The 19491-nt window shown below is 46.9% G+C and overlaps 2 protein-coding genes across 4 annotated transcripts in view; one reads left to right on the forward strand and one right to left on the reverse strand.

The window, feature by feature from the left end:
• Window positions 1-2141, reverse strand: part of LOC112214184 (FYVE, RhoGEF and PH domain-containing protein 6) — a 28232-nt gene extending 26091 nt beyond the window's left edge. Inside the window, exon 1 of the mRNA XM_042297791.1 lies at window positions 2007-2141. Within this exon, the coding sequence (XP_042153725.1) occupies window positions 2007-2016 (10 nt within the window). The 5' untranslated portion in view covers window positions 2017-2141. The remainder of the gene's footprint in view (window positions 1-2006) is intronic.
• Window positions 1999-19026, forward strand: LOC112214185 (vezatin). 3 transcript variants are annotated; one of them, XM_042297988.1, is made up of 13 exons: window positions 1999-2135; window positions 2223-2546; window positions 4213-4350; window positions 8684-8773; window positions 8891-9075; window positions 9224-9508; window positions 10015-10173; window positions 10396-10543; window positions 14412-14758; window positions 15453-15646; window positions 16052-16152; window positions 16265-16472; window positions 16587-19026. In XM_042297988.1, the coding sequence occupies exons 2-13, from the start codon at window positions 2511-2513 to the stop codon at window positions 17141-17143; spliced, it is 2448 nt and encodes an 815-aa protein (XP_042153922.1). In that variant the 5' UTR covers window positions 1999-2135; window positions 2223-2510; the 3' UTR covers window positions 17144-19026. The 3 variants fall into 3 exon arrangements, with proteins under 3 accessions (XP_042153922.1, XP_024228535.2, XP_042153923.1); XM_024372767.2 differs by lacking the exons at window positions 1999-2135; window positions 2223-2546 and adding an exon at window positions 2605-2975; XM_042297989.1 differs by lacking the exons at window positions 1999-2135; window positions 2223-2546 and adding an exon at window positions 2605-2975 and having other exon boundaries at window positions 10027-10173.
• Window positions 19027-19491: the final 465 nt, after the last annotated feature.

The following is a 19491-nucleotide window of genomic DNA, read 5'->3' on the forward strand; positions in this document are numbered from 1 at the left end:
GATCTTGAGATGTGTCTGTTACTTGAACTCTGTGAAGCATTTATTTGGGCTGAGGTGCAGTTAACTCTAATGAACTTATCCTCTGCAGCAGAGGTAACTCTGGGTGTTTCTTTCCTGTGGCAGTCCTCATGCGAGCCAGTTTAATCATATCGCTTGATGGCTTTTGCAACTGCACTTGAAGAAACTTTCAAAGTTTTTCCAAATTTCCGGATTGACCTTCATGTGTTAAAGTAAAGATGGACTGTCATTTCTCTTTGCTTACTTGAGCTGTTCTTGCCATAATATGGACTTGGTCTTTTGCCAAATTGTGATATCTTCTGTATACCACCCCTACCTTGTCACAACACAACTGATTGGCTCAAACACATTAAGGAAAGAAATTCCACAAAGGAACTTTTAACAAGGCACACCTGTTAATTTAAATAAATTCCAGGTGACTACCCCATGAAGCTGGTTGAGAGAATGCCAAGCGTGTGTAAAGCTGTCACCAAGGCAAAGGGTGGCTACTTTGAAAAATGTGTTTAACACATTTTTGATTACTACATGATTCCATATGTGTTATTTCATAGTTTTGATGTCTTCACTAGTATTCAACAATGTAGAAAATAGTCAAAAATAAAGAAAACCCTGGAATGAGTAGGTGTGTCCAGACTTTTGATTGGTACTGTATGTAAGAAATGTGTTATTGAAATGAAAAGACTACAAATATTACAGAGCAAGCCAGAAAGCTTCATATGACACCAACTTTTGCTAAATTGCACCTACAGATGAAACATTATGGAGTCTTAAAGGATAAGGGGGAAAAATACATTTCGGCTAAGGTCAAAAAGTCACAAATATTCCAACTTCAATTCATTTTTTCTCAATTATGCTTTAAGATACAAATGTCAAATATATGTCAACAATTATATGGATTACATTTTGTGAAAATCCCCCAAATCGTGCTATTCATTTTATTTTGTTCTAGTTTGGTGAGGAATCACCCAACAGTCTTCTAGCTTGATATTTCGCTATTAACATTTTCGTTTTTTCAGACCTTAGGTTCTGTGAATTGTGGGAGAACCATTGCGTTGACCGGAGTTGTCTGGCTTGTTTATTTTCGGTGGAGAAAATGTGTTCTCAGCTTCAATGGCACTAACCCAAGTAGAACCCCGTGTCATCTCGCTGCATGCGTCCTCCGTGTCCTAGTCTGTTTGTTCACTCTGGTTCAAAATGTTGTCGAACCTTTCGCCGAGTATGACCTGGGCGATTTCATTGCACTGACTGATTTTGAAGATGGCTGTGTGTGTGTTGTGAAATATGTGCGTCCTATATGCTATCCATAATGAGATGGCCAAAAGGATATGGCCTCGTTTTCTGCTCGACTGGGCTACTGACTGGCCGGGCGACTGCTACACCACGAGAAGCGGAGTCACGGAGCGGATGTGCATGAAGCCTGAATGACCTTCTAGCTAATTTACTCATGGAAAAAATCTGTAAACTTCAGTGCCAAATCCCCTTTGCCTCAACGTATTGAAAAGTCATCGGTTTAGTGGTTGACAATCGCTGCTTTAAGTTATATAACTACGTTTGAAAGTTAGAAAAAAAATCAATTGCGCATCTGACTTCATCAAAACAGGAGGAGAGATGTTACACAAAGGAGCTGAATGTATCTGCCCTCTCATACACGCTCTCCTTCTCTCTTCGCATTTGGCTGATGCATCAATTGTGTTGCATGTACTCTTGTTGGAGTATTCTAACCAGAATGACTGTTCTCCCTAAATCATGAGCGGATGAAAACTGCTCATTTTTGCCACCACTATGCCTTCGGAGAGGTAACATCATTATGAAAAACAGTCATTACAATGTAATAACCTGGAAAAGCTGAGCTATGTTGCTGCAAAAGTAACATAACGTAAATGTTTTTTATTTTCTGGATTTGCTTGGTAATACTCTTAACTGCAAACTCACTCAAATAAACTGCTTTGTCGACAAAATGCAACTACTTAGCCATCCAGGAAACAAACCTGTGCTCATGACTCCCGACTTGCTCCTTTCTTTACTCCATGAGTAAACTTGCTTTCAATGGGACGGCACGGAATTTCGTGAATTTTCTTTTTCAGGCGCCATTGTCAGTCACTCTCAAAGAACACCAGGTAAACAACATAAAAAGAAGCTAAATGTCGCTTATATCACCGACTGAAACGTGAATAAACTGTTTCCTCTCGTCCCCCTTTTTCCAGTTTTCTGGAGTTTCGTCCACGGCGCTGTTTCCTTCCCTTGCTCCCTCCCGGCTGAGGACGTTGCATTTCCCCGCGTGACCACTGGAGGATCCTGTCTCTGCTGCTCGAACGCCGAGGTTCTCCGGGAAGCGTTGGGCGATTTGGATTGTGGGAAATGTTGTTTTGCCGAGGAGTTTGTTTTGTGCAGCAAACAGGGGTTAGCAACTGCTTCAAATGTTCACTTCTTGTCGTTTATAAACGACTACAATCCCAGAATGCGTAACGGTTGGATATCGATGGCGGAGAGCAATGACTGAGGAGTTTGATGAAGATGTGGTATTTGAGGTTTGTGTTTTTATTCGGGCGCATATGTTCCGTTAACGTGTGTCAAGCCCGAGTTTGTATAGGTTTTCTGATTCATTCTGCGTGATGACATTGGCGTGGTTGACCAGACTGTCAGAGTAGCTTGCTCGCTAACGTTAGCTAGCTTATTAGCATGGCCATGAGAAACGTTTACCCATTGGCGTTTACACACCCGTTATGCGTAGCTGAGACATAAATCCGAGCTAAATTGGCCGTGTAGCCTAGCCAATCCTGCCTGACTGCTAAGTAGCTTTTCTTATCATGGGACAGTGTGCTGTTTCATCATCATAGTTGGCGTGGAGAGTGTGTGGTGCTTTATGCGACGTAGTAAGGGAATAACGTTAGCTGTTCGAAACGTCTGACAGCCTGATGTGTCAACATGTGCACCACCGATACCGTCCGATCATGCAAGTGAGTAACTTTAGCCCATCATGTCATGCTGGATCGGGGTGTGTAATCATGATAACGTATTATAGGTGGATCTATCAGGGTAGGCAAATGGCTTGCTATCCAGATGTAGAAGCACGGAGATGTTTCGTTTTCTCTGATCCTACGGATGAGGAGTGTCCGCAGCTGGTTGGAAATTGGGTCAGGTGTCGCCTTGGTAAAATTGGAGCATACAATTGGTTATTATTTCTTAATTGTGGGCAATGCCAGTGCCAAGTGCCAGTACGTTGTTCTAGGGGCAAACAGGGGAGAGGTAGAGATCAAAAGGCCCACTTTGCTGCTGCACATCTCTATTGTAGGGAGATTGAGGTGGGAGTCTGACCTGGTATGCTGTGATGCAGGACAGTGATTTGCTCATCCCTGCTGGAAACACACACACACACTTCCAGTCAGTCCCACTTTAAGCTGAGCTTTAACACTTGATCATGATGAACGCTCTTTTATGCAAGGATTTTAGATTATTGTGTTTAATTCCATTGTTGGATTGAAATAATGGACTTTGGAGCAGATTAGGTGTAAGACACGGGTATTGAAAGAGGCAAGATGCTTAGGGCCAGGGGGAGGTTTAGGGATGGGTAGTTCACATACATAGGGTGTTCTGTTCTCTTCTAGGCTTTTAACATTAGCATATCTTTGTTCAGCATAAGTTTAGCCCTCAGCTAACTCATCCCATGTTTCCAAAAAACCATAACTAATCAATAAAAAACAAGCAGCTGCACACAGTTATACAATTAGTTGCCCATGACGAACAAGACTTGAGCAGAGAGAATTAGATGATTTCCTTTTCTAGTTTGTCATCTGAGTGGCTGTTGTGCCCGCAGCATCAAGGTCTCTGTGTTTATGTATGGAAGTCAAGTGTGAAAGAGCGTGACTGAAATCTGCATGGATTGGCAAGGCGAATGGGAGAGAGGGTGGAGAATGAGCGTGTGAGTCCAGATGGTAATTGGAACGTAACGCTACAGCAGACCAGGGATGGTCTTCCTGCCACTTGCAGTGCCGGCTGGGTTGTGACACTTCTAAGAACAGCTGCCTGTATCTTGGGACATCTGTAACAGCGAATTGGGAAGAGCAGGAACAAAAGCTGACGTTTGTCTAAATCTCTCTCTCCTCTCCCATCCTCATTCTACCCTTTCACACTCTTTTTTTTCTTTCTCTCTTTATCTTGCTCTCTCTACACACTCTCCCCTCTCTCTCTTTCCAGAACTCTCCACTCTTCCACTACCTGCAGGATCTAGGACACACAGACTTTGAGGCGTGTCCCACAGTGCCTCAGGAGGACGAGTGTGGAGGAGGAGAGGGGACGACGACCTCCCTCCAGGATAGCCTGTCCAAACCCACAGTGAGTGACCCCCCCCCACACACACACACACACACACACAAACACACCCATCACTGCTACCATAAGGAACCCCCACTATGATCGCATAGCCTTGGGGTAGTATGTGTGTGCTTGACCAACTCCCTGTACATTCATGCAGGCAGACAGAAAGTAATTACATCTGCTATTGATTCCAAACAATGAAACATATCACACACACTCACTCATTCACACTCATACACGGCTGGCAGACAGACAGACAAGACAGGGATCATGGAGGAAAGAGAGCAACAGATTCAGAGCAAGGTATTTGTCTGTTCTACACACACACTACTGTCCCCTATTCCAGGGATAGGCTCTGTCTATTTGGTCAAATTTCTCTATTAGTGCTGAGGGGAATTCCTAGTCCTGTTTAGGAAACTCTGTAAAAGGAAAAGAGTCTTTCTGTCCTCTCTCGTGCTCCCTCTCTCTCGTGCTCCCTCTCTCTCGTGCTCCCTCTCTCTCACGCTCCCTCTCGCGCTCTCTGATTCACTGGGGCTGAATTAGATTACTGATATCTGGAGTGCATTAAAGTCTTCTACGGTCATGCTGTTGCGTGTTAGTGTGTACATGTATTTGTCCGACCTTGTTTTTACTTGTGCGAACATGTGTATGCCTCTGTGGTGTGAGTGGCTTGTGTGATATGTACTGTAATATACATATGCACAATCATAGCGCTTTGCTAATGATACCCAGCTACTGTACAGTATGCAGTCATTTAAATATCTTTAGAGCCCTCAAGCAATGTTTGAAACATCTTGAACACACCCCTATTTCTATGTAGGGGGACAGGGTTCTGGCCAGCGCGTGGTCACATGACTCTGAGTGCATTCCTTTTCCTGTTTCTCTATTTTTTTCCCGTGTGGGACAGGAAATGATGTCACATTAGCCTCCTCCGGGAACTTTCCGTCCGTCCGTGTCATGCTTCCTCTCTGAGAGCCTGTTATACGGAGGAGCGTATGGGAATTATTCTCATAGAGGACTCATCATGGATATAACCCGTTTAAACACCCATTGTTATTGGTCATTGCTATCATCCACCATTTTCAATTAGTCAAGTAGTCAACTGGATGGGGATTCCTATGGGTTAATGGCAAAGATATGGTTATTCCTTGTCCAACATCCTGTAGCCCAGATAGAGATGCAGTGTGTGCGCGGGTTAACATGGACGATTGCCTGGTGTATATTTCATTTCCAGACAGTACAAGGTTCTTTATGCCACAATTTCCTGCTGACTCTACCAATGGATGGATATATATATATATATCTATCCTTTTTGCATGTGTCATGTCAGATAAGTCACGATGAGACAGCTAACTGAAGAGAGAGGAGGCAGGACGAGACAGCTAACTGAAGAGAGAGGAGGCAGGACGAGACAGCTAACTGAAGAGAGAGAGAGAAGGCAGGACGAGGCAGGAGAGCCAAGGCAGACAGACTAACTAAAGAGAGCCAAGGCAGGACGAGACGGCTAACTAAAGAGAGAGAAGGCAGGACGAGACAGCTAACTGAAGAGAGAGAGAGAAGGCAGGACGAGACAGCTAACTGAAGAGAGCCAAGGCAGGACGAGACGGCTAACTAAAGAGAGAGAGAGAGGCAGGACGAGACGGCTAACTGAAGAGAGAGAAAGCAGGACGAGACGGCTAACTGAAGAGAGAGAAAGCAGGACAGGGCTAACTGAAGAGAGCCAAGGCAGGACGAGACGGCTAACTGAAGAGAGAGAAGGCAGGATGAGACAGCTAACTGAAGAGAGAGAAGGCAGGATGAGACAGCTAACTGAAGAGAGAGAAGGCAGGACGAGACAGCTAACTGAAGAGAGAGAGAAGGCAGGACGAGACAGCTAACTGAAGAGAGAGAAGGCAGGACGAGACGGCTAACTGAAGAGAGAGAAGGCAGGACGAGACAGCTAACTGAAGAGAGAGAAGGCAGGACGAGACGGCTAACTGAAGAGAGAGAGAAGGCAGGACGAGACAGCTAACTGAAGAGAGAGAAGGCAGGACGAGACGGCTAACTGAAGAGAGAGAAGGCAGGACGAGACAGCTAACTGAAGAGAGAGAAGGCAGGACGAGACGGCTAACTGAAGAGAGAGAGAAGGCAGGACGAGACGGCTAACTGAAGAGAGAGAGAAGGCAGGACGAGACGGCTAACTGAAGAGAGAGAAGGCAGGACGAGACGGCTAACTGAAGAGAGAGAGAAGGCAGGACGAGACGGCTAACTGAAGAGAGAGAGAAGGCAGGACGAGACGGCTAACTGAAGAGAGAGAGAAGGCAGGACGAGACGGCTAACTGAAGAGAGAGAGAAGGCAGGACGAGACGGCTAACTGAAGAGAGAGAGAAGGCAGGACGAGACGGCTAACTGAAGAGAGAGAGAAGGCAGGACGAGACGGCTAACTGAAGAGAGAGAGAAGGCAGGACGAGACAGCTAACTGAAGAGAGAGAGAAGGCAGGACGAGACGGCTAACTGAAGAGAGAGAAAGGCAGGACGAGACAGCTAACTGAAGAGAGAGAGAAGGCAGGACGAGACGGCTAACTGAAGAGAGAGAGAAGGCAGGACGAGACAGCTAACTGAAGAGAGAGAGAAGGCAGGACGAGACAGCTAACTGAAGAGAGAGAGAAGGCAGGACGAGACGGCTAACTGAAGAGAGAGAGAAGGCAGGACGAGGTCAGTTGAAGTTTATTTGCAATAAAAACTTCACCACCAACCTGCCTAGTCTCCTCCTTCAAATCCTGGAGTCATAAGAGAGTGAGATGGAGAGAAGATCAAGCATTGAGGTTTTATGGCAATATGGATATAAGCTTTAGAACACATACATAAATGTCACAGTCTCTCTCTCTCTCTCACACACGTCTTTGCAGAGTATTTTTTTCCATCCTCTCACACGGCAGACGGGGAGCACAAAGACTCGGGAATGTTCCCCTGGGTGACGCCAGTGGAATACTAAAGAGCAGGACCAGGAAATGAACTGTACTTACTAGTGATGTGTTGGTTGTTTGTGTCACTGTGTTTGCATTCCGCTGTCTGTGTTTTTCTGTGTGGCCCTTCTCTGTCTCCTGCCTTAATGTTTGGATGGGGAATATAAGATTGAGATGAGTGAGTAGTAGAGACTGAAAACGCCTACAGGGGCCTCCCCTTTCACGACTAACACACAACACACTACCCTCTCTCTGGGGGGTGGTTTAGATACCATGTTCTGTTCCTGCTGTGGTTGGTTGTTTAGTGTAGCGTGAACACCCAGTCCTGCAGCTCAGACTCAGACCCATAATCAATAGCCCTGCAGCCTGCTGGCCAATAACACACTGTGTCCCAATCTCCCAATAACAGTCATTCAGGGTAGAAAACACACCCAAGCCAGTCTGGATCAATAGTAAGGGTGAAATTGCCCGTAGATGCTGATCTTGGTTCAGTTTTGCATTTTCCACACTAATGGTTAATGTTGGGATTGGGAGAGGGTGAGCTGATCCTAGACCTTTACCGAGTGGAAACTTATTCATGAACAACTGTAGCCTGGCTGGAACACTGAATCCCTACAGGCCTGGGTCAAAAATAGCGCACTATATATAGGGAATAGGCTGCCATTTGGGACTCAGCCTGAAATATGCCTCCTTAGTGGTGATGTTGTCTGATACTGATAGTACCAATGACTTTATGGGATAGTACTGCTACTTTCCCCAAGGGATAGAAAATACTGTGAGGAAAATAAGCTATTCTCATCACTAGATTGTGTGCCTCGCTGTAGGCATTTTAATTCACTCACTCTTCACACTATATTATGGCTAAATGAAGGGGATCAGGATTTCTAATATAGATATTTTGGAGAATTGTTTAGTTAATGGCAGCATATCAAATTGTACAATTCAGTTGGAATGCTCATAATTACTCTGTTTGTATGCTAGTGATTAGAATATCGTTCTGTTTACTTTGTTTGTTTACAGTGAATCTCCTATTGGAACCTGGCAGACTATCAACTAGGGGGGAATGGAGGGTGTTTGTGTGTGTTGGGGGGGTTCTCACACACACACACACACACACAATCAGTCACTCATTGTTGGTGTTTCAAAGAGCCTGTTTCCTGGGATATGCCCTGGAATTAAGAAAATGTTTCTTAGGAATGTGTGTGTGTGTTATGAGCATTATTTGTAGTTGATGGCCAGAGCTCATTCCCCGGTTTGCTCTCACAGATGTAGTAGGCTGTGTCTTCTGCTGTTCGTATGAAGGATGTGTGACTTATTCATTTGCAGAATTATGCCTGGTTGATTACTCTGTTCCCCTTATTAGCTCCTGTCTCTTCCCCACCTGACCCATCCTCTGTTATTGGCAGGGAGGACGTCTATGGAGATTGGCTGATGCCTTGTGGAGGCGGAGCCCGTTCCACCAGGCTGCCTCTGCCCATAGGCTGGAGCAGCAGCTGGTAAGGGTCACCATGGGACTAACCATAGAACTTTAAGTGACTTCATCCCAAAGACAAATGTTCTTATATTCGTTCTCTCTGTGTCCAATCCCTCTTTCTCTCTCTCCCTCCCTATAGGACTGTGTGTTTGGCCAGTACGCGGTGCAGTGTATCCTGGACCAGGATGTGTTGCTCCAGGAGGATGTGGAGCTCATCGAGCTGTTAGACCCCAGCCTGCTCACCCTGGGCGCCTCGCCCTCCGGCTCACCCAGACGAGACCACTCCCTGCCCTGCCCGCGTCTCCTCGCCTCTCCTTCGCAGTGGTACGCCCCAAACACAGATCCTAACATAGTCACACACACACATAAATATCTAAATGTTCACACAGCAGACACTAACATTCCATCTCTTTCTGTCTTGGTTTTCTTTCTCTTTCTTTCTCTCTTTTTCTCTCTTTCTCTTCTCTCTCAGGGATGTAGCAGTGCTGGTGGGCCTGGCTGCAGTGTTACTCGGCCTGTCCTCTCTCTCTGCCGGGGCCTGGTCTCTGGCTGTGATCCCGTGGTGTGCTGCGGTCATGGGCTGGGTGGGGCTGCGAGGGGCGGGGCTGTGGAGACAGGGGAGGATGCAGAGAGCAGCACACGCCCAGGCCTCCGAGCTGCAGACCATGGTGCTGAACAGTAAGGCTCTGACCAGCCTGGCCCGCAAGTCCCTGAGACTACTACAGGAGACAGAGGTCATCTCTCGAGGGTTCACCCTGTAAGTGGACCATTTGATCTACTATCTATCTATTTCATCCATAGTGGTAGTGTGCATCCTCATCTTCCTACTCGTGTTGTAAGTGTGCATGCTAACCCTGCTGTGAGTTACGTACTCTGTCCTTAACATTACTGTCCACTTTCACACACTAGCACTTTTATCTACCCAACTATAAGGTTAGCACTTAGGCTAGTACCTATTATTATCTTACTTTATCATTACCTGAAGGGCCCACTTTTTACCTTTCCCTGCCTGTTCCACAGCCCGTTCCTCCCCACCCTACTCTCTGTTTCACTGTTCAGTCTCTGTAGTATTGTCGGTAGGACAGCATTGTCACTGTATTCGTCTTTGTTTGTTTTGTGATAGCATTTTGTCATAACCGTGTCGTATGTTGTTAGCCTGTCCTGTTGTCTCAGTTATTAGCATGTTGTTAGCATGTCGTGTTACGTGTGCTTACCTGCCTTTCTGGGACGTCTGCACAGTTGTATCACATTTCACTTGTCAAGTCTGCTCGACAGGGTGAGTGCGGCCAGCTCCTTTAGTAGGGCGGGGCTGGGGGCAGGGCCACGGGGGCAGCAGTTGATTGGCCTGCGGAAGGCGGTGTATCGTGCGCTCCGCTCGGCCTTCAGAGCCTCCCGCCGAGCCACGTGCCACATGCTCAAAGCATATCCTTCACACACACACTCAGAGAGGGGGGTATTGCCAGACTCAACTTATGCAGGAATTAAACAATGCAAGCACTAAATATTGATTTCTATCTGTAACCCTTTTGGTGTTACACTTGAGTGAATGTGTGTTAGAGGATATATTCTGTTTGACCAGTTTGGCAGGTCATTTAATATATGAGTGTCAATCTGTGAGCTGATGGCTCCTTAACTCGTACCCACGTACCCCCTGAACTCTGAGATCGACAATGTGACCAACTACGTGTCTGCGGTGCCCCTGAAGGAGCTGGGGATGGGCCTGGGGACAGAGCACCTGACTGACGAGGAGGCACAGGAGCTCACCGATGACTACAGCCTCCCTGCCCTCAAGGTAAGACGGACGGACGGACGGACGAGATTAGGTTAGATTTGGGATAGAGAACTTGCTTTTATATAGATAGCGAGTCCGACAAGAAGGATATCCTGCTTTCACTGGAACAGGCCCAGATCCACGCTTTTTGCGTGAAGAAAAGGGGACGCAGATCGGGGATCCTTCTGAGAAGCCGGAGGCAAGTGATTAAACTCCCAATGCCTTCCATTCTCCTTGCTAACGTGCAATCGTTAGAAAATAAAATTGATGACCTATTATTAAGATTATCCTACCGGGACATTAAAAACTGTAACATCCTATGTTTCACGGAGACAAGGCTGAACGAAGAAACAGACCATATAGAGCTGGTGTGATTTTCCATGCACTGGCAGAAAAGAGACGCTACCCCTGGTAAGACGAAGGGTGGGGGTGTGTGTCTTTTTTTCAATAACAGCTGGTGTGCGATGTCTTATATTAAAGAAGTCAAGGTATTGTTCACCTGAGGTAGAGTACCTTATGATCAGTTGTCGACCACACACCAAGAGTTCTCATCTGTATTATTCGTATCCGTCTATTTACCACCACAAAGCGAAGCTGGCACTAGGACCGCACTCAACCAACTCCATAAGGCCATAAGCAAAGAAGAAAATGCTCACCCAGAAGTGGCGCTCCTAGTGGCTTGGGACTTTAATGCAGGCGAACTTAAATCCTTTTTACAAAAATTTTACCAGCATGTCACATGTGCAACCAGGGGGGGAAAAAATCCTAGCCCACCTTTACTCCACACACAGAGATGCATACAAAGCTCTCTCCTGCCCTCCATTTGGCAAATCAGACCACAATTCTCTCCTCCTGATTCCTGCTTACAAGCAAAAACTAAAGCAGGAAGTACCAGTGACTCGCTTAATACGGAACTGGTCAGAAGACGCGGATGCTACACTACAGGCAGTGTTGCCAACTAAGCGACTCTGTCGCTATATTTTGCGAGTATTCAGACCCCTCTATTTTCAAAAAATTGACTAGTGACAAATTTGGCAACTTTTTCTGGTGTTATTAGAGACTTTTGGAGACTGACGTGAAAGCACGTATCGTTCTTACTCTTCTCAATGAGCAGCGGGTGCTGCCGTGGGCCTCACCCCCTTCCCAAAGCACTCACAGGCGGCCCATTCCTCGCTTAGCAGGCCCTCCCAGCTGCAGTCAGAGCAGGAGATGTTCACCCCTCCGCGTCCAGACTGCAAATGAATCGCGCATGCGGGAAGCCGCTGCTGGCTGATCCCGCCCTGGCTTACATTCAGGGCGGGATGTAAATGTAAAATGTTTTTTGTCTAAAATAAATCACTGCATTTGACTCACACAGCGTCAGTCACTTACTCACCTTGTCCACTGTGTGTGTGCCTGTGTGACATAAGCTAAACATCTAGCTGGCTAGCTCATCATGTCTCAGTCTAAACTGTACACTCAAAAATACAGAAAGGAGTGGGAATTGAACCCTGAATTTAAAGGCTGGTTGAAGCTGTTTATTTCTCTCTACTTTGCACATTTTTCCACTGCAAATCCACCATTCCAGAGTTTTACTTGCTATATTTTATTTACTTCGCCACCATGGCCTTTTTTTTGCCTTTACCTCCCTTATCTCAGCTCATTTGCTCACATTGTATATAGACTTATTTTTCTACTGTATTATTGACTCTACGTTTGTTTTACTCCATGTGTAACTCTGTGTTGTTGTATGTGTCAAACTGATTTGCTTTATCTTGGCCAGGTCGTAATTGTAAATGAGAACTTGTTCTTAACTTGCCTACCTGGTTAAATAATGGTGAAATAATAAAATAGAATATTGAAGATGATACATGGACACACTGCCTGTATTAGAAGGCTGATTTCTACACCAAACTTAGTGATGTATAAAAACACATGACAACTCAAAAACAAACTCAAAAGGGAAAAGCCTTATTACAGTTCCACCCAAAACAAGCTGCCATTTATGGTTTAAAAAATTCACTCTGCAAAAAAGGCTGAGGCCACAATGGCATTAGCTATCGCTGAACACTGTTCCATGCTGGCATGTGATCACATTGGAGAAGCATGTAGAGCTGCTTTCTCAGACTCCACTGCTGCTACCCACTTCAAAATGCACAAGACAAAGTGCACAGAAATGATTAATGGTGTTCTAGCACCATACTTTCTGAAAAAGTTGGTCGCAGATGTGGGTGACCAGCGTTTCAGCCTCCTCCTCGATGAGTCCACAGATGTAAGGGTTTCTATGTAGCTGGGGGTTGTGGTAAGGTACTTAAGTGACACCAAGCAGACAATTGTATCAACATTTCTGGGGCTTGTTGAGTTGGAGGGAGGAGATGCCAAATCAATAGCCCGTGCTGTTGTGGCTTTCCTCAAAGTGTTGTCTTAAAAAAGAGAAACTCCAGGGGATAGGGACTGACAATGCCTCTGTTATGACGGGGATTAACAATGGGGTCCATAAAGTGCTGAAGGAAGAGTTTGGCCTCAAATATCTGGTTCTTATTCGCTGTGTGTGCCACTCTCTGCAGCTTGCTCATTTGTAGTTCTAAACATATTTAGGGTTTACTCACTTTTTTTTGTCTCTCCCATGACGTTATTCCTCTCTCCTACAGCGTCCATCACAATTACATGGCTAATTATGCAAATTAGGTGATGACGTCATTTAGCTACTTTTAGGACAGCCAATAGCAACTTTCCTTACTGAGGAGTTTGCAACACTGACTACAGGACTGTTTTGCTAGCACAGACAATGGCATTAAGGACTACACCACCTCAGTCATTGGCTGCATCAATAAGTGCATCGACGACGTCGTCCCCACGGTGACCGTACGTACATACCCCAACCAGAAACCATGGATTACAGGCAATATCCGCATCGAGCTAAAGGCTAGAGCTGCCACTTTCAAGGAGCGGGAGACTAATCTGGACACTTATAAGAAATCCCGCTATGCCCTCAGACGAACCATCAAACAAGCAAACCGTCAATACAGGATTAAGACTGAATCCTACTACACTGGCTCTGACACCCGTCGGATGTGTCAGGGCTTGAAAACTATTACCGACTACGAAGGGAAACCCAGACGCAAGCTGCCCAGTGACGCGAGCTAAATGTATTTTTATGCTCACTTCGGGGCAAGCAACCCTGAAGCATGCATGAGAGCACCAGCTGTTCTGGATAACTGTGTGATAACGCTCTCTGTAGCCGATGTGAACAAAACCTTTTAAACAGGTCAACATTCACAAAGCCGCTGGGCCAGACGGATTACCCGGACGTGTACTCAAAGCATGCACGGACCAACTGTCAAGTGTCTTCACTGACATTTTCAACCTCTGACTGAGTCTGTAGTACCTACATGTTTCAAGCAGACCACCATAGTCCCTGTGCCCAAGGAAGCAAAGGTAACCTGCCTAAATGATTACCGCCCCGCGGCACTCACATCAGTAGCCATGAAGTGCTTTGAAAGGCTGGTCATGGCTCACATCAACAGCATCCTCCCGGACACCCTAGACTCACTCCAATTCGCATACAGATCCACAAAGGTCGCTTCTTTGGGCACAGGGACTATGGTGGTACTGGTGCCCCCAGTATATAGCCTCGTTATTCTTATTGTGTTTTTATTATTACTTTTTATTTTAGCCTACTTGGTCAATATTTTCTTCTTCTTGAACTGCACTGTTGGTTAGGGGCTTGTAAGCAAGCATTTCACGGTAAAGTCTACACTTGTTGTATTCGGCGCATGTGGCAAATAAAGTTTGAGAAGGATAGAAGGAAGAGATCATTTAGACGCAGGTCGATAGGTGAAATGAGGGGCATTGTCAGAGTGAGGGTGTTAGCTACTCTGTTTGTCCCTGTGGGCTTGCCATCCTCCAGGTGCTGTTCCAGTTGTGGGTGGGGCAGAGCTCAGAATGTTTCCGCCGATTGGCCCTGCTGCTGTCACCACGACGACTGGAGGAGCCCAGGGAAGACTGGGTTAAAGGTGAAACCCCTCCGCCCATACACCGCTCTGTTGCCACGGTGACACAGCCTCTCCACGGTGCCCTGGCCGGTTGCCTGGGCGACATGCAGCGTAGCTACGAGTTCCACCGGTACTTTGAGACGCAGCGCCGGACGCAGGGTTCAGACAGGGTGGGGCGCGCTCAGCAGAAATGCAGAGAGCTCAACACACTGCACACGTCTGTACGCAGCCTGCAGCTGCATCTCAGGGCCCTGCTCAACGAGTGAGTCAAACCTAACCCCTTACTCAACCCTCGCCCTCCTAACCCTAACATCTGTTACTCCATACCCTCCTCACCCCTCAGTCTAAAGGCATCAGTATGCTTCAGTTCGGCTGGCGTGACACGAACGAGAGTGCTCGCGTACTCCCTTAAAGAACCTTTGCTTGAAAAACGGGAAAAAAACGGCTATAGTATTGTTTGTCCATTTTGGATGCCGTAGCCAGTATACACTTCCTCAAAATAGTCTGAATTAATGTAAGATAACTCAATAAATGTGCCATTAATTTTGACGTTTTTGCAGAGGAGATCTTAGTCACACAATTTTACATCTAACTAAGATGTTTGGTGCAGTATTTCTCAATGAAAAAATGTCCATGAAAACAAGTTGTCTCTCATTGAATGACAACAGAAACTTCATTGAAGAATCCCTATTGGTCAACAATCTCTGACGAAGGGACGTAATACCGACTTCGGCTTGCCTTGAGAAAAGATGTTGTGTGCTGAAGTCCAAAACCAACTAAAGCGTCACAAAATGTAGTCATAATATATGCACGAACTCGTCCGAACTGTTTCGGCTGGAAAGCATCCGGATGCCTTTAGCCCCCTTTCCTTACCCCTCACCCCATCCTCTCCTCACTTCTCCTCCCCTAACCCCTCCTCCCCAAACCCTAATCTCACCTCCTCTTCCCCCCACTAGGATGATTATCCTGGAGGATGACCTGGAGAAGCTGATGGTGACGAAGGAGGCGGTGGAGGTGACTGTGGAGGGCTACCAGGACCTCCAGGAGCGTCTCGGCCACCTGCAGCCCCACATGCAGGCCAGCGCCGGATGCTGGGAGGACACCGTGGGCCAAGTGGAGCGCATGCTGAGGAGAGCTAACACCTGCCCAGGTGAAGAACACACACTACCTTTTATTAGGCTTAGATAGTTAGTGCAGTTGAGAGCTGACAGGCCCTGATATTGGGTCTGAATACTGCACCCCCCCCCCTTCCCCAGGTTTCCATGGTTACAGTGGAAGGGTTATTTTTAGTCAGTACTTCCTCCCCCCCGCCCAGCCTAGAGACTATTCAGAGTCAGTGAGGAAGTGGCTCCTTCAAATATAGGATTAGAACCAGACCTCGCAGGGAAGGGAGGGAGGGAACAATGGCCTAGTTTCACCACAGACTGTTTCAGCACTTTTTAGAGGTCTACTCTTTGGGAGAAGGGAGCAAGTTGTGTACACACACTCCATTTGAGTGTGTGTACACATACCTGTATGTGTGTGTAATACATTCTATCAATCCTTTCTCTTTTAGGAACTCCTGATGGTCCAGAGCAGTGTCTCTCTCCTGTGCCATGCACACCTGCCCCAACCTACACCCTCATCCTGGACAGGGACCCCGTGCCTGAGGAGCAGGTACTGAACCTCACCACTCACTGTGGATCTACACACACACACACACACACTCAACTAGGTGCCATTAGTGTCTTTATGTGTAATGGGTCTTTCCTGCCCTCTGATTGGCCAGGAGCTGGAAGCGTACGTGTCAGACTCAGAGGATGAGAACGGGTGGGCGGGGTCGGTGGTTGACATGCTGTCTCCCGAGGAACGAGAGCGCCAGCGGCGGGAGAGGGAGGAGTCTCGGCGCGTCCTATCAGAGCTCAAAGCCGTGCTGGGCCAGCGGGCGTCCGAGCGCGAGAGGAGGAAGTGGAAACAGCTGCTCTTCAACGACCAAGGTCTCGCTCCGCTTACCTACAATGTACCTCTCAGCCTCTGCCGCTCCTTCAGTTCTCTCTCTCTTTCTCTCATTTCATGTGATCATTGAATGATGTGTTTCTTTTGTCTCCTAGCGGCGGTGATGCCTATCGTTTCCGCGGAAACTTCTATAGAATATCAGATGCCCTCCGACCCATTGGACGCTCTGACCCTTGTGGGCGTAGCCAATCCAGGTGTCGCCGAGGGAAACCACCTATCGGAAAGGCTGAACAACGAGGAGGAAGACTGGATCAGGGACGAGCGCCCCCTCACAGAGGCAGAGGAAAAAGCACTTACAGAGTTCTGCTGTGGTGAGGCGGAGGAAAAGGGGGAGGAGGGTGAAGGTTGGGCTTCTGTCCCAGCCGGGACGGGCAAGGCGCTCTACCAATACGACGGGCTGCCTGACGAGGGGGCGGGACTGAATCGGCCCGACCTATTGCAGCCCCGGGTGCCCACCATCACGGTGATGGACAGGCTGACGGAACTACACGGCTCGGCGGCGCTCAGCTTTAATTCCGCCCTCGCCGCCCAGGTGGCAGCACGTTCATATACCTTCGCCAACATGGAGGAGCAGACGTTTGGAGACAGCGGAGAAGAGGATGAGGGAGAGAAGCGTTCGCTGCCTGATGGACAGACATGTGAGAAGGACTAGAGTCTAAACCCTCCTGCTTTACGGAGCTTTGAACAGAATAGTTATGGACAGACCGGCTCCTGTATTTATGTCTGACCCCACTCCTGGGTTATTTATTGCGGCTGTCCGTTTCCTTGGCTCCATGGGTCTCTGGCATGTCTTCATCGGTGTGTGTGTGTGCATGATTGGGTGAGTGAGAAAGCATTGTGTGTATGTGAAGTCTGACTTGTGTTTGTGAGTTTTAAGAAGAGCACTACACCACTTTATGTTCCACTCCTCCACCCATGCGTCCATACTTTACCCACAATCCCCCTGTGGCCGCTCTCCTGTGCTACTCAGGTACCAGAACCACAAGACAAACTCTGACCTCACCGTCACAAGGTCTTCAGTTTAACCCTAAGGATCCCCTGTAGCTATTGGAGGCAGAGAGACTTGGTTATAGCATCCATTATATTTTCTCTAACTATTGACCAGTACCTTTCCGTGGTATGTTCACGTTGCTCTAACAGTTTAGCATATTGATGTCTGAGTCAAAAAGCCTGATTTAGCTAAATTATTATAATAATTTTTACCACATCACTCCCTATATGACTCCTGTATTGACAGGCAGAGTCTGGTGTGTGGTTGCTCTATTGAACGTGCCCAGGGCAGAATGCTCAGGTACTGAATCACTGACCCAGGGCTGAATGTAAGATGTTTCTATATATACACACACACACACACAGATGATACTGCGCACACACACACACCACGCTGTAAAAGGAGAAGGAGAGGTACATTTCAAAGAGAGCAGGGCAAAGCTATTTTTATTATTACTGTTTTATTTCTGGTCTGCCTCTCTGAGTCTGCATTTCTACGCACTCCCCGCCTCACTAGGAATGGCCCTATAACTGCAAAGATTGGCTAAAACACCTGTCACTCAACCTACAGCAACCAATGAGCAGACAGAGACTTCAGAGAGAAGGGTGGACATAGTTGACCTTGTTAAATGGACTAGCCTACCAGATTGAAATATTTCAACATGTTATGTTTTTATTTGAGAGATGAATATGGTCAGGCAGTGGATTGCTGTGAAATGAAATCCATCCCCATCCACTAATGAACCAAACACATTCACAGTGCTTATTTCCCCAATGGTCTCGTCAAGTGCTCATCTGATGAGGGGATGATAACTGGGTGATTATTGAGGTAGAGTGTTGTACTACCTCGTGCCACCCCTACTGCACCTACTATGAAATCTGTTCCGCGGGTGTCTGTAACTCCCTATCTACTACATGTGTCTCTGATCTGAATGGTCTGCTGTGTCAGAACGTTTTGGTTCTGTCTTGTGTACATCTGTAAATGTTTCCATGGAGATTGTACCACTGCATCTGGAGCGGCAGGTAGCCTAGTGGTTAGAGCGTTGGGCCAGTAACCGAAAGGTTGCTGGATAGCATCCCCGAGCTGACAAGGTTCAAATCTGTCATTCTGCCCCTGAACAAGGCAGTTAATCCACTGTTCCTCGGTAGGCTGTCATTGTAAGTAAGAATTTGTTCTTAACTGACTTGCCTAGTTAAATAAAGGTTACATTAAAAGAAATATATATAAAAAATCTCTCTCCCCTGTCTCAGCATCTGTGTTTCCATAACGCTCACTAGAATGTGATTCAACTCCATTGATTTGGGACAGTTATTACAGAGTGTCCTGGAATGCTACTATCGTTGATTACAATTAGTTAGAGTGATGATCGATGATGATGATCGAAGGACAGCATGTGCTTATTGACTGCACAGATGATTCCGCTTGTGTGTGTGTCCGGGGGTGTCTGCCTTGTCTTGCCTTCCAGCCCTCTCCCATATGTCCCCTTCCTGAAGTGAGTTCTGTCCCTCCTGCATTTCATTTGTAAAATAAAATGCTATTCTGGAGCTGACTGTCTTTTGTCTCTCTCTTTTTAGATTGGTCTCTCTTTCTCTCAGCTGCCTGAGACTGACTCTAATCCCAGGGGGAAGGTGGGTTGGGGGGGGAGTGGTAGGGGGTGAGGGTCAGCGTAGTGTGAGGGTTACCTGATCTTTTGTGGAGTCTCACATTTGCCTGACCTAGAACAGCTGGTGATCCCTGTAAGACCCTGACCCCAGCCTGCAGACACACACACACACACACATCTCTCTCACACATTTAAATGCATTTAGCTGTTGTAAATAGTCCCAGGTTAACTTCCTATACAATTAGTGTGTGTTTGTGAAATTGAAACCTCAAGGATCTGTCTTGAGGTAGACCAAACAGCCCCTCTATAGCTTTATTATGTGTGTCCCTGTGGGAGTGTGTGCCCCAGTATCAGCCACCCTGTGAAACACAAACCCAATCAGTCCATGCTAGACATGCTACTAGAG

The sequence above is a fragment of the Oncorhynchus tshawytscha genome, linkage group LG15 (genome assembly GCF_018296145.1).
Source record: "Oncorhynchus tshawytscha isolate Ot180627B linkage group LG15, Otsh_v2.0, whole genome shotgun sequence".
Classification (NCBI taxonomy): Eukaryota; Metazoa; Chordata; class Actinopteri; order Salmoniformes; family Salmonidae; genus Oncorhynchus; species Oncorhynchus tshawytscha.

Coding starts and splice junctions, on each gene's coding strand:
- LOC112214185 (XM_024372767.2), top strand. CDS start 2,934: ATGTGTCAACATGTGCACCACCGATACCGTCCGATCATGCAA. Junction 9,076..9,223: donor CTCGCCTCTCCTTCGCAGTG/GTACGCCCCAAA, acceptor CTTCTCTCTCAG/GGATGTAGCAGTGCTGGTGG. Junction 16,473..16,586: donor GCTGCTCTTCAACGACCAAG/GTCTCGCTCCGC, acceptor TTTGTCTCCTAG/CGGCGGTGATGCCTATCGTT.